Source organism: Clupea harengus, chromosome 2 (genome assembly GCF_900700415.2).
Source record: "Clupea harengus chromosome 2, Ch_v2.0.2, whole genome shotgun sequence".
NCBI lineage: Eukaryota > Metazoa > Chordata > Actinopteri > Clupeiformes > Clupeidae > Clupea > Clupea harengus.
In genome coordinates, this window is record NC_045153.1 from 19,899,257 (window position 1) to 19,913,030 (window position 13,774).

At 43.8% G+C, this 13,774-nt stretch overlaps 1 protein-coding gene across 12 annotated transcripts in view; it reads right to left on the reverse strand.

Moving 5' to 3' along the window:
- Positions 1-13,774, reverse strand: part of ttn.1 (titin, tandem duplicate 1) — a 143,481-nt gene that overhangs the window by 59,796 nt on the left and 69,911 nt on the right. For all 12 annotated transcript variants that reach the window (XM_031585724.1, XM_031585689.1, XM_031585678.1 and 9 more), the window contains 36 exons: positions 13,511-13,632; positions 13,116-13,403; positions 12,641-12,937; positions 12,350-12,536; positions 12,133-12,248; positions 11,736-12,035; positions 11,334-11,633; positions 11,103-11,208; positions 10,780-10,976; positions 10,367-10,672; positions 10,001-10,279; positions 9,511-9,810; positions 9,091-9,393; positions 8,584-8,967; positions 8,179-8,481; positions 7,760-8,059; positions 7,357-7,653; positions 6,953-7,237; positions 6,555-6,848; positions 6,171-6,470; positions 5,665-5,973; positions 5,365-5,555; positions 4,839-5,268; positions 4,420-4,728; positions 4,148-4,329; positions 3,931-4,060; positions 3,536-3,835; positions 3,117-3,434; positions 2,713-3,009; positions 2,300-2,599; positions 1,871-2,185; positions 1,622-1,770; positions 1,329-1,479; positions 934-1,215; positions 510-812; positions 7-309 (listed from right to left, as the gene is read on the reverse strand). In XM_031585724.1, the coding sequence (XP_031441584.1) occupies positions 7-309; positions 510-812; positions 934-1,215; positions 1,329-1,479; positions 1,622-1,770; positions 1,871-2,185; positions 2,300-2,599; positions 2,713-3,009; positions 3,117-3,434; positions 3,536-3,835; positions 3,931-4,060; positions 4,148-4,329; positions 4,420-4,728; positions 4,839-5,268; positions 5,365-5,555; positions 5,665-5,973; positions 6,171-6,470; positions 6,555-6,848; positions 6,953-7,237; positions 7,357-7,653; positions 7,760-8,059; positions 8,179-8,481; positions 8,584-8,967; positions 9,091-9,393; positions 9,511-9,810; positions 10,001-10,279; positions 10,367-10,672; positions 10,780-10,976; positions 11,103-11,208; positions 11,334-11,633; positions 11,736-12,035; positions 12,133-12,248; positions 12,350-12,536; positions 12,641-12,937; positions 13,116-13,403; positions 13,511-13,632 (9,533 nt within the window). The remainder of the gene's footprint in view (positions 1-6; positions 310-509; positions 813-933; positions 1,216-1,328; positions 1,480-1,621; positions 1,771-1,870; positions 2,186-2,299; positions 2,600-2,712; positions 3,010-3,116; positions 3,435-3,535; positions 3,836-3,930; positions 4,061-4,147; positions 4,330-4,419; positions 4,729-4,838; positions 5,269-5,364; positions 5,556-5,664; positions 5,974-6,170; positions 6,471-6,554; positions 6,849-6,952; positions 7,238-7,356; positions 7,654-7,759; positions 8,060-8,178; positions 8,482-8,583; positions 8,968-9,090; positions 9,394-9,510; positions 9,811-10,000; positions 10,280-10,366; positions 10,673-10,779; positions 10,977-11,102; positions 11,209-11,333; positions 11,634-11,735; positions 12,036-12,132; positions 12,249-12,349; positions 12,537-12,640; positions 12,938-13,115; positions 13,404-13,510; positions 13,633-13,774) is intronic.

The following is a 13,774-nucleotide window of genomic DNA, read 5'->3' on the forward strand; positions in this document are numbered from 1 at the left end:
TCCTACCTAGTTCATCTCTGCATGTGATTGCTTTAGTGCAGAAGGATGGCTTGCTCTGACCAACTTCATTCACAGCACTGACACGGAATTCATAAGAGTCACCCTCCCGCAGACCATCATAGGTGTACCTCCTGTCCATCAGTGTGTCTTTGGTGAGTCTGACGTATTTGTCTTTGCCAATCGTACGGGTTTCCAAGATGTAGGAAATTACCTCAGAACCTCCATCGAACTTTGGTGGTTTCCAAGTGACACTGATGTGGTCTCTAGCTACGGCTGTCACCTGAAGATCCTCTGGGCGGTCTGGCACAGCTGTTGAAAAAGGAAACAAATAGGGAAGTGGTCAGATCAAATTCATTCCAGGGAGTCAACACTGCTAAGATTTACCAATGAGTAAGTTTTGTAAGAATATGTAAGCCATTAAATCTTTCCAAATGGTGGCGTTATTACGTAATGTATTGAAAATGGTGTTATTATATCATGTGTGCTATAACAACTACATCATTACTTACTAATTGGATCCTTGATGATAATCTCTGAAGTGGTGTTAATGAATGGACCCAGTCCAATGGCATTTTCAGCTGCAACTCGGAAGAAGTAGGCTTTTCCAATAATCAGGTTGTGAGCCACAGCACTGTGTCTGGTGATGGTATAAGAGACTGAGGTCCATGCCTTGCGCTCAGCGTCACGTTTTTCAATCACATAGTTGGTGATGGCAGAACCACCATCATCCTCTGGGAACAGCCAGTTCAACTTGCATGAGTCACTTGTGAGGTGTTCTGCTGTGAATGGTATACCCACTGGACCGGGGACATCTGTATTTGAAAAGAAGCACTTAATGAAATATGTACACATAGATATATGATATACATATTCATTCAATCTTATTAATGGATTTGTAGATCTGACTGGCAGATTTGCCAGTTAGTAACTCACCCAGAACATCAACAACAATGGCTCTCTTCACCTCACCACCACCATTCGTTACGGTGATAGAGTAGGTGCCCTGGTGTTTCCTGGTGCATGACTTGATTACCATAGAGGAGCTGATGGCAGTGGTCTCGACAACAGCATCCGATGGTACAGCACCATCATCTCTGTTCCATGTGATTGTGGGTGGAGGCTGGCCAGTCACGTAGGCCAGGATGCGAATGACTCCTCCAGCGTGAACAACCATCCTCTCCTTCACCGACAGGTCGAGCTCAATAGAAGGGGCAACTGAAGAGTCAACAAAATGGTCAGTGACATCAGGTCGGCAGCTCAGGTGTATGCAATTGTATCGTATGCATTATATGTATTAACAATCACTTTTTTTTTATCTGAGTACATACTTGTCCTGTCCTTGACTTCAAGGGCCTCAGGAATCTCGCCCGGTTCTCCAAGTCCAGCAGTATTGAATGCCACAACTCTAAATTTGTAAAGGCCTTTCTCCTTCAGTCCAGTCACAACAAGTCTGGTTCCTCTCACTTCTTTTTCTCTGGCCTTATTATAGAAAGAAACACTCATAAATGTTCAGTTCAGATTAACGCTTCTGTCTTATTAACACACTAACGTGAGAGAACACTGCAGCAAAGGTGTTCATTTATTAAAAATCAGTTGAAGTGCAAACAGTTTAAACACTTACTTTGACCCATGCCTCAGTTCCCTCTTCTTTGTATTCAACATAGTAGCCCTTGAGCTTTGATCCGCCATCCTTTAGTGGTGGGATCCATTCCAGATCAACAGTAGATTTGGTCCAGTCAATAACTTTGGGAGTAGGAGGTCCAGGAGGAGCTGCAAAAAAAAGTTGTGTTAGACTGTGAACTGAACTGAACTGAACTGAACTGAAGTTTGAGAAACTACATATTCAATTGACGACTATAAAAACACTCACAAATAGGGTCCCGGGCAAAGACTGGATCAGAAGGCGCACTTGGTGGTCCCATTCCAGCCACATTAATGGCTGTCACACGGAAGAGGTACTCAGACCCCTCAATGAGATCGGTCACACGGAATGACACACCAAGAGGCATGGGCTTAATTGGATCACGAGTAACTCTGACCCATCGTTTGGAGGTGGTCTCCTTGCGCTCAAGCCAATAGCCTGTGATGGGGGAGCCACCATCTGACCCGGGCTCCTCCCAGTTTGCAGTCATTGAATCCATTGCGATACTTGAAATGGTTGGCTTTTCACACTGGCCTGGGGGAACTTGTGAAGGGAACAACAAAGTTGTTATTAGCATCACCAGATAATGGTCCAGAATATTTAACCATATGAAAACTAGACAAAGTTCCTTTGTCAGTCAGTTTTCATAATACTTACTGCAAACATTTCTAGCTTGTTCTGGTGCGCTGTCCAGTGGGTCACCAACTCCGTATTTGTTCTGCGCCCTGATGCGGAAAATATACTCATGTCCCTCCATGAGATTCTCCACGGTCCAAAGGCGCTCCTTAGGCTCACTGGTGACAGGGATCCATGTCAGACGGTTTGATACACGTCTCTCAATCACATAGTTAGTGATCTTTGAGCCACCATCATCTTTGGGAGGCAGCCAAGACAGAGTAATCTGTTCAGCCTTGATTTCCTCAAATTTGATGGGTGCGGATGGTGGTCCGGGACGTCCTGAAAGGTGCAATTAATAAACATTTTTACTCCAAATGGTATGTTAACGGCTTCAAAAAGTTCACAATGTATGTGGCACTTAGCTGAATTAAAAATGTTTAAAGTAGGTTTACCAAGGACATTGAGTCTCATCTCTTTGGAGGCCTTGCCCATACTGTTGCTGGCTGTGATGGTGTATAGCCCAGTGTCTTCCCTCTTGCCCTGCTGGATCAGCAGAGTGCAGCTATCATCAGACACAATCTTGTTGATGTGCTCGTCGTACTGCACCTCAACCTTAGCATCTGATTTGTGGGCTGGAGCCTTAAACCAGGTAAGGGTGGGGAAGGGGCATCCTTTGATTTTAGCCACAATGCTGATGTCAGCTCCTTGTTCAACCTCAAGGAATTCCTCAAGTTTAATGGATGGTGCCTCTGAAATAGATAATAAAGGAACAATGAAAACAGAAAATATTGATATCGATTGGATGTCATTTCGCACAAAAAAAGATGCAAAATCAATGGTGCTGGCATATACGAACTTGTCTGGTCTTTAACAATGATAGGCCCTGCGGTGGAAGATGGTCTGCTTCCTCCAACTTCGTTGAAAGCCTTGACACGGAACTCATATTCTCCACCCTCAACAAGATCTTCAACCTTGAATGTAAGGTCCTCAATGTCACGTCTGTTGACCTGTCTCCAGGCTTCTTTCTGGTCTCCACATGTGTCCCACCAGAGCCTTTCAACACTGTAGTTAGTAACAGGTGCTCCCCCATCGTTCCTGGGTGGCTTCCAAGACAGTGTGACAGTGCCCTTATGCACTTCTATAATTTTGACTCTTGTTGGAGGATCAGGAGGATCTGGGAGAAGGAGGGAATACAACATCACATTTTTCAAGATATGTCTTTTTGTGAGCGTAATGGCACAATGGAACAATCAGTCAGTCGAGTTTTTTACTTACGAATTGGATCCCTGGCTCTGATCCCCTCTTCGGTTACAAAGTGTGGTCCAAAACCAAGACTGTTCTCAGCACGAATTCTGAACAGGTAGTCCTGTCCCTTACTGAGGTCTGCGACCATCATAGACAGAGTGCCACAAGCTGGGTTGACCTTGGTCCAGGCTTTACCATCAACAGTTTTCTTTTCAATGAAGTAACTCTTGATTCTATCTCCACCGTCATTCTCTGGTGGTTTCCAGGACAGTCTACAAGTGCCATGAGTGACATCACTTATTTTCAGGTCTCTAATTATGCCTGGCAGATCTGTCAAAAGATAATAATCATAAAGAGATATTGTCAAACATCTGAATATGGAAATAAAGGTACGTGTTTGTAAAATGTAAATGTATTGTACTTACCAAGAACAGCCACCCGGACCTTGACATTTTTATGTCCAGCTGCATTTTCAGCAGAGATGATGAACCGTCCTGTGTGTGCCTGTCTACTCTCTGGGATTGTTATGACTGATGTTGTCTCAGTGTCTCGAACCTGTAAATATTGGTAGGTTATGTTAACAGTCAGAATTGTTTTGAAATTAGAGATAATGTCACAAGTGGATAAACCAAGCCTGTTTACCTGTAAGTCCACTGGAAGAGTATGAACTTCATTCTTCTTCTCAGTTTCAGCTGGACCTTCAAACGTCCATGAGAACTTAGGCATAGGGCGTCCAGTGATGGTGACTGGAATTTTGATGGGTGCACCAGCGTGGATGGATACAAGCTCTTGCACGTCGACATCCACTGCTATAATAGGCTCCACTGAAGAACCAAACATTTATTATCAGACAAAATGTATCACACACATTTAAAAAAGAAAAGAAAAGATGTTTCACTTATCAAATGCCTTACCAAGGATATCCTGCACCATGGTATCAGCACTTCTTGCACCTGGTTCCGATTCGCCTGCAGCGTTCACTGCAATGACTCTGAATCGGCACTTCCTGTTCTCTTTGAGATCAGGAACTGTGAATTTAGTGCCTGGAACCAGCTTGTCTGGCAGATTTGCTCTCTTCCATTCCACGTCACCCTCCTCATGATACTCAACAATGTACCCTTTAATGGGACTTCCACCATCTCTCTCTGGTGGGGTCCAGGTAAGTGTAATACTGTTCTTGGTTTTATCTGCAACCTCTGGACTTGATGGTGGACCAGGTGGGCCTGTAACATAAGTGAGAGTTTATAATCAACATCCAGGCAGCATTGAGAACATGCTTTTTTATCTGAATTGTACTTTCAAAACAAATCTGGCTTAATTATACTCTACTCACTCCTTTTATCCACGGCGGTTCTGCACTCGGATGCCTCACTTGGGGGTCCAAGTCCGGCAGCATTGACAGCCATAATACGGAACTGGTACTCTGAACCCTCATTAAGGCGGAGAACTGTGTATTCCAGTCCCTTAACTGCTGGCTTTGTGACTGGAGCTCTGTTTACACGGCCCCAGTACACTGCACCTCTCTCTCTCTTCTCCAACCAGTAGCCCTGAATCATGGATCCACCATTATCCAGCGGTGGCTCCCAGGTAACAACCATTGAACTGCTAGTGCATGACATAATTTTAGGGTTCCTCGGAGGTCCAGGAAGACCAAACGGATCCTTAAGTTCAATCTTATCAGATTCACAGCCATCGCTGATTCCAAACTTGTTCTCAGCCAGGATTCTGAACTGGTAGGAGCCATACGCATTCATTTTATATACCTGGAAAGGGGAAAAAATGTGTTTTAATATAAAAATGGTTTACAATTGATATGACATAAAATAAAAGCACTGATAAAAAATCTGGCTAAAACTAACCCCGTATCGCCTGTCAACAATGACGCAGGTCAGCTGCTCCCAGTCAGACTTCTTCTTGATGGCATCTCTCCTTTCAATGATGTAGTTCATAATCTCACTTCCGCCATCGTCATCTGGAGCACTCCAGGTGAGGTAGCAGGATACCGCTTTGATGTCAGAGACCACAATATCTCTTGGTGGTGAAGGGCGATCTGAAAGAAAAAAAAAAGGAGTGAAATAAAATGGGAACATTAGGAACCCAGGAAGCACCATGACTTATGTCATTTCACTGACAAATATGTATTGAATGAGTAATCTTACCCAAGATTTCCACTTTGATTCTGGGTTCAGCTTTGCCATAGATATTTGTTGCTGTCAGTGTGTAAACACCAGTATCTGATCTGACAGTCACAGGGACACTGAACTTGGTGCGTATTGTTGTTCTGTTAATCTCCTCTTCTTCAAGTGTTATTGTCTCAGGAGGCTTGTCGATCACAACTCCATCCTTGGACCACACAAAGGTTGGTAGTGGCAGACCTACAATTTCAGCTGGGATGTCAATGGCTTTGCCAACCCTGACAATGATAGAATCCCTCTTGAAATACTTCAGCCATGTCACAGTTGGGGCAACTAGAAGAAAAGAAAAAGACAGGAATGGGCCAATTCATAAAGATTTACTTTTCGTCGTATTAGCTAAAATATCTAATGTCATTTCATTTAATAGGATTCTTATTGACTTGTCCTGTTCAAATTATTATGTCATTGTTTTGTAAGTTTGATGAGCAGGCACTTTTAAATATAAGTCCATTTCTAGGTGATGAACATACTTTGATCATCCATGATAACAGCAGTGATTGGTTTTGAGGGCTCGCCATTTCCGATCTCATTGACGGCCTTGACACGGAACTGATATGACTGGTTCTCAGACAGGTTCTCCAAAACCAGAGTGCAGTCCTTGCAGATATTACGATTGGCAGGGTCAAACTCGTTTGAGTCGTGTCTCATCTTCTCAACATAGTAGCCACTGATTGGACTGCCTCCATCACTGCGAGGAGGCTCCCAGGCGAGGGTAATGGTAGTCTTGCCTCTGTCAGTGTAATGCAGTTTCTGTGGGGCAGTGGGCACACCTGAAAAAAGGAAAAGCAGCCATGGTTATTAATTCCTTTTTATCACCTCATAATAAGTGATAACAGTGTTTGAAAGCTCCTAACCTAATGGATCGGCAGCAAGAATAGGGCCCAGATCAACTGGTGCTCCAAGGCCATATTTGTTTCTTGCCACAACACGGAACTTGTATTCCTCTCCGGAAAGAAGACCAACAATGTCACATTTGCAGGAGGCAGTCTCCAAGGGCTGTCTGTAGAGTTGCATTTTAGCATCCTTTCTCTCCACAACATATCCCATGATATCACTTCCACCATTGTCAAGTGGATCGGACCATGCCAGAGATATAATCCTCTTGTTCACTTGAGTAGTCTTAAGATCAACCACAGGTCCAGGAACATCTGGTGTAACAAAGAAAATTGAGAGGTTAAAAATAATAGAAACATAATAAGGCAAAACATAGGCGTAATGGCATAATACTAATCAAGTACAAACAAGAGCATACCCATGACATCGACTTTAACAGATGCAGACTTGGTTCCACTAGGGTTCTTTCCGGTGATCTGGTAATTGCCAAAGTCCGTTCTCACGGCATACTTGATGAAAAGAACACTGTTCTTTCCAGCGGTCTCAATGACAACACGCTCTTTGTCGGGCTCAGCGTCATCCTTTGTCCATGCAATCTCAGGCTTGGGTCTACCAGCAATGGTGGCAGGCAGCTTCAGGCTCTCACCAGCCTTGATGATGACTCCGTTCCTCACAGAGATGTCTAACTCAACCACTGGAGCCTCTGTAACATTCAGCACATTTATATTAGTCTGGGGGGGATATTCACCATATGTGCATCAAAAATATGTACTAAAGTTGAGTCCATTCTGGTAACATGAAGAGATATTTTTGAATGGTTACCTTCAGGTTCTTTAACCAGGACTTGTTCAGTCACTCCAGGTGGGCCGTTGCCTGCATCATTGACGGCAAACACACGAATGATAATATCAGAGCCTTCTGTCAGTCCTGTGAGAGTGTACTTGCACTCCTTGCACCTGTACTCTGTGCAGCGGACCCAATCCTTCTCGCCAACCAGGCAGCGTTCAATGTGGTAACCAAGGATGTCTCCACCACCATTATACAGAGGAGGCTGCCAGGCGATATCAACAGTTGTGTTGGAAGTGTCAAGGATTCTTGGAATAGGTGGCCCAGGTGTCACTGAAATCAAATTACAATTGTTTTAAAAAGTGAGCGCAGAACGCTTATTTCTTTACAGACAAACGTTTATATTAACATCCTTCAAACAAGGACCTCTGAAACTTACAAATTGCATCCATTGCCATCTGAGGATCAGTCTGGGGGCTGAATTCGCCAGGGCCAGCAAGATTCTCAGCACAAACTCTGAAAATGTAGGTCAGGCCTTCCATGAGTCCCTCTGCCTTGACTGAGAGCGCACTGAGGAGGTTGGAGTTCACCCTGTTCCAGTATTTGCCATTGATTTCACGTCTCTCAACCCAGTAGCCCAGAATAGGGCTGCCGTTGTCTTTGGGCTCATGCCATGAGAGAGCAGCACTGTTTGCAGTAACTTCGCCAATTCTTGGCATGTTTGGTGCATCAGGAGGATCTGAATAACAAAAGCCACAATATCATGATTTATTATTATTTCTAGATAAATTAGAAGGATATTCAAAAATAAATATGGATATACAAAAAATATAAATAAATAAATAAGCCGTTTCTTACCAAATTGATTTTTGGCAATGAGTGGCTCAGAGATGTAAGAAGGTCCACATCCAAACTTATTCTCTGCAGTAACACGGAAAATGTATTCCTTTCCTTCAATGAGTTTGGTCACAGGGCAGCTGTAACCCTTAAGAGTTGAAGTGACAGTGACCCAGCCAATCTCCTCATTCTTGTTGTCTTTCTTCTCAACCATGTAATTCAGGATCTCACTGCCACCATCATCCAGAGGTGCGTCCCACTTGCATACAACGGAGGTGTTCCTGATCTCTTCAAATTCAAAGTTGACTGGCCTACCAGGTTTATCTGCAGGTTATTTAACAAAAACAAAGGGTTAGACCTCTACATAATCTTGACCAAAATTCATAAGAAATGGTTTGTTCTGGATGTGCCTTTTCACTTTTTTACCTTGGACGTTGACTTCACAAGATGCCTTAGCAACACCATGCTGATTCTCAACCACGATGGTATACTTGCCGTGATCCCCACGAATGGAGTCACGCACCATCATGGCGGTCTCGCCTCTCTTGCTCTGGTCGAAGGACAGACGATCAGGCAGAGGGGGATGGAACTCCTCTGGCTCTGGCTCTGGCTCTTTGCCCTTCTTCTTTTTCTTGATGATGGGAATCTCCACCTTCTTCTCGGCTATTTGCTGGACAGACTTGTCGTTCCTCAGCCATGTCACAGTCGGGTACGGGGAGCCGGAGATGAAAGCGTCCAGCTTGATCTCATCACCTTTCTTGATAGCCAGGCCAGCCTGGATGCGTGCATGCAGGGTGACTTTAGGAGGATCTGAAATGAGAGAAAGCCGCACACTTTACGTCAATTCACTTACAACACTAACCAATAAAGTATGTAGATAAAGTTGATAGAAGGAAATTTCCTATTCCTTAAGATATCCATAACATATCTTACCAACAGGATCAGCTGCTACAGTCAGGGGCGTGCTGCGAGACGGCTCGCTGACTCCAGCTGCATTCTCAGCACGGACACGGAACTGATATTCCTTGCCCTCAGTCAGGCCCTTGACGGTGTAAGTCAAACCTGTCTCCAAAGCGTCACAGCATGGCCCAAACCTATCACCATCCTTCTCAATCTTCTCCACCATGTAGCCCTTGATTGGCAGGCCACCATCATAGTCTGGTGCCTTCCAAGTAACTGTGATGGACTGAGAAGTAGGGTTGATGGCCTTGACATCAATGGGTGGGTCTGGACGCTCTGTATCATTAAAGTGCATATTTAAAAATATAAGAAATACATTTGAACAGTCATCATTTGCGAGTCCATAGAGGTTGATTTATGGTAACCTAAAATCTCAACCTGATCTGTACTTACGCTTTTGATCCTCAGTGATAACTGGGTTGCGGAGGACAAGATACTCTCCAGCTCCCACCTTGTTGACAGCCTTGACACGGAAGTAATACTCTGCGTTCACGAAAAGATCCTTGATTTTGAATTCAACAACATTGTCTCCAGACATCACAGGCATGAATGTCTTCTTTGAAGCCTCTCTTCTCTCAAGGACATAGTGGATGATGGGAGTGCCACCATCGTTCTCTGGAGGCTCCCATGTGATCTTGCAGGAGTTCTTGGTGACTTCACAGGCATCAATGATCTTACATTGTCCAGGCAGGCCTGTGCATTTACATAAAGCAAACAGTGACTTCACCACTCTGTCATCAAATGTTCTTTCATGTATATAATTCTGATGCATTGCATGAATTGTATTTCATTAAGCCCAGACTAAAGAGAACTTCAATGAAGATAGTTTTAGGCTTAATCTATTCCGGGAAAACCGGCCTATAATATTCAGACATGGACTTACCAATGACTTTAACATTGACGGTGCCAGTGACAGAGCCAAGTGTATTTTCCAGAGTAACTGTGTACACTCCAGCATCAGCATGCACACACTTTGGCAGCTCCAAGTGCACACTGTTCAGCTCACAGGTCAGGGTGATCCTGTCATCAGTCTTCATCTCAGTCTCTTCCTTCTTCCAAACCATGGTTGGTTTGGGGATTGCTCTGTATGGAAGCTTCAGATGCATTCTGTCACCTTCAACAAGAACAATCTCTTGGGTCTCAACCTCAATTGTTGGTGTGCCTTCAGGAGAAAAAAAGTGTTAGCCGCACATAATACATATGCTTGCTTCAGTGAAAATACTTGAGTTTTTTTGTACTGAACACTTACAATCAGGATCCTTGGCAAAGACCTTGTCAGAAATCTCAGAGGGATTGCTGACACCAATAGCATTGATAGCACGAACTCTGAGCACGTATTGCTTTTCTGGAACAATACCCTCCTCTGCCTTGAATTGAAGCTCCTTGACTGGACGGGAATTGATTCTCATCCACTTCTCAGTGCCAGCCTCGGCAATCTCAACATGGTAACCAGTGACAGGGCTTCCTCCATTCTTCTGTGGTGGATTCCATGTGATATTGATATGCTCTCTGCTTGCATCAATGATCTTGACCTCTATTGGAGGTGATGGTGCACCTAAAAAAAAAAGAAGAGTCCATTAGTGAGATGTGGTATCTGTAATGCGTTTTTAATGTTATCATATGATTGTGGTTGAATTAACAACGCAACACTGAGAAACATACTTGTTGCGTCCTCAATCATCAGGATCATAGTTGGTTCACTTGGGTGGCCAACACCAGCCTCATTCTCAGCACGAACTTGGAACTGGACCTCGGTTCCCTCATCAACATCAGTCACCCTGTACTTGCATTCAGGTCCTGGGGTCTTTGCAGACTTAACCCAGCGTGTTGCCAGTTTCTCTTTCTTTTCAATGACATACCTGAAAAACCAAAACATTTATGCATTTTCTTTCTCTAAAAGGCAAAGTCATCCTGAGGAAGAGATCAATATTAAATGTAAAGTGTGTATTGACTGAAATATATGAATGAGGTGAGAATTCACATACTTTGTGATTGGTCTTCCGCCATCACTCTTGGGAGCCTCCCACTTCAGGTCAACATGTCTCTTTGTCACCTCAACCACAGTCAGGGCGTAAGGAGGTCCAGGAGTAGCTGAAAAAAGACATTAATAGTTCTTACAAAAATGTCCACAATTCAGTGGTCTGAAATGTCCACAATTCAGCAGGTCTATTCATTTCAATAAATACGGTTTTCACTGACAAAGAGGATCGACTTACTGAAGGTATCCTTGGCTAGCACAGAGTCCTCCAGTTCACAGAAGTCGCTCTGGCCAACAGCATTCTCGGCCGACACGCGGAACACATAAAGTGATCCTTCGTTCAGGGGAGTGACAGTATATTTGCATTCCTTCACAGTGGTGTCCACAGTCTGCCAGGTCTTACGCCTGACATCTCTCTTCTCCACATTGTAGTTGGTGATTGGAGAGCCACCGTCTGAGTCTGGTTCAGTCCACTTGAAGTCGGCGGAGAGCTTAGTGATGTTAGTCACCTCAATCCAGCGTGGAGGTGATGGAGGATCTATTAAATATTAAAGCAAATGGTCATTCCGTTCTTCAAAACAATGTACAAAAATATAAGTAATTGTATAATTATTTTTAAGTTGATCCTGAGATTACTTACAGAGTCTCTCCTTGCAGACAACTGGATCACTTGGCTCGCTGGGTTCACTCTCGCCAGCAACGTTGACAGCCTTAATTCTGAATGAGTACTCCTGATTCTCCATGAGTCCTTTCAAGCAGTGTTCAGTGGTGGGCACATCTTCAGCTGCACGGACCCATTCCTCGGTTCCGCTCTTCAGGAACTCAATGATGTAGGACTCAATCTTAGCCCCGCCATCATGTTCAGGCCTGGTCCACTGAAGGGTTGCAGAGGTCTTGGCAATGTCTCTGATGAATGGCTTGCCAGGAGCCCATGGAGGATCTAGAGACAGAGGAGATGGAAGTACAAGGAATTGTAATGTGAACTACGGCCATCAAAACTTTTAATATTTGCATTGTTTCTTCAAAAGGTGACATACCAATTGGATCCTTAACCAGGACTGGATCGGTGTCAGTGCTTGGTTTTCCTGGTCCGGCAAGATTCTCAGCCAGAATACGGAATCTGTACTTCTTCTTAGTTGGCAGTCCTTTCACTCTGAAATACACATCAAGCCATTGTAACTCATAAGGAATCATTGGACACAGAACTTTATGCTGAGTGGCATATTAAAAGTGCGGTTCTCACACAGTACTAACCTAAATGTTGCATCCTTGATTGGTAGCTTGTTGCATCTAATCCATTTGTCATTCTCTGGGTCAAACTTCTCCACCCAGTACCCAGTGATGGGGCTACCACCATCCTCATCAGGCTCATACCAAGTCAGAGTCACAGCATCCTTTGCAATATCAGAAGGTGTAACTCTAGTTGGTGCACCAGGAGGATCTGAATGTAAGAGCAAAATGCATTAAGAAATAACATAATCAATACAGTGTAAAAAAAGAACAGAAACTTTGAACAGAAACCTTGAAAACATTAGAATACTTTACCGAATGCATATTTGGCCACAATGGGCATATGCTCTACAGGTGCACCAATGCCATACTGGTTCTCAGCAGACACTCTGAAGATGTACTCCTTCAAAGCCACAAGTTTTTTGGCGCTGAAGGTGGTTGCTTTAATAGTGGCAGATAGTTTCTTCCACTCTTCCTTGTCTGCGGGTCTCATCTCCACAATGTAGTTGGTGATGAGAGAGCCACCATCATCCCTGGGTGGATTCCAGGCCAGGGAGCAGGAGTGGTTGGTGATGTCAGAGATATCAAAGGCAGCAGGTGGGCCAGGTTTGTCTGTATGAGGTAGTTAGAACACATTTTAACAACATATTCAAACTTAATCACAATCACTATCTGTACTTAAATAAAATAACAAATAAAAATGGATAAATAATAATAAATACATTTAATGATAATAATATACATGGGTTATTAGTAAAATATTACAATCAAGCAATAAAGAAACACGTACCAAGAATGTTGACATCAACTGTTGCAGTTGCACGTCCACTGGAGTTCATAGCCTCAATAATGTAGGTAGAAGTGTCACTTCTGGTTGTCTTGGCAATGACCAGTGTGGAATGACCAGGCTTGGTGTCAATTTTAATCCTGTCGTCATCTTTCAGGACAAGGTCAGCTTTGGTCCATTTTACCTTAGGATCGGGCTTGCCAAGCACATCAGCAGGGAGCTCGATCTTTGATCCTGCCTTGGCAGTCAGACCAGCAAGAAGTTTGACATCCAGCTGAATCTCTGGAGGTTCTGTTGAGTCAAACAAAAGTGTCGGTCAACTTGATTACACCACACACAAGGAAAACCGTAACAACCTGGTGGTGAGGATAGTAAAGATTAAGTGTATAAAACTATACCTTTAGCATCAACAGCCTGGATTTCATCTGTGGCACGGCAAGGTCTACTGGCTCCCAGTTTGTTCACGGCCCTCACACGGTAAGCATACCACTGCCCCTCAGTAAGGCCAGTTACTTGATATCTAGGGAGAATTACAAAGCGAAATCACAATGTATATCATGGCATTTACTCAGCCCCTTGTCCCAGTTCTGAAGTCAAATATACAGTGTGGGATATAAATGTTACATGAAGATATACATGGCATGCCACTGGCTTGAGTGAAA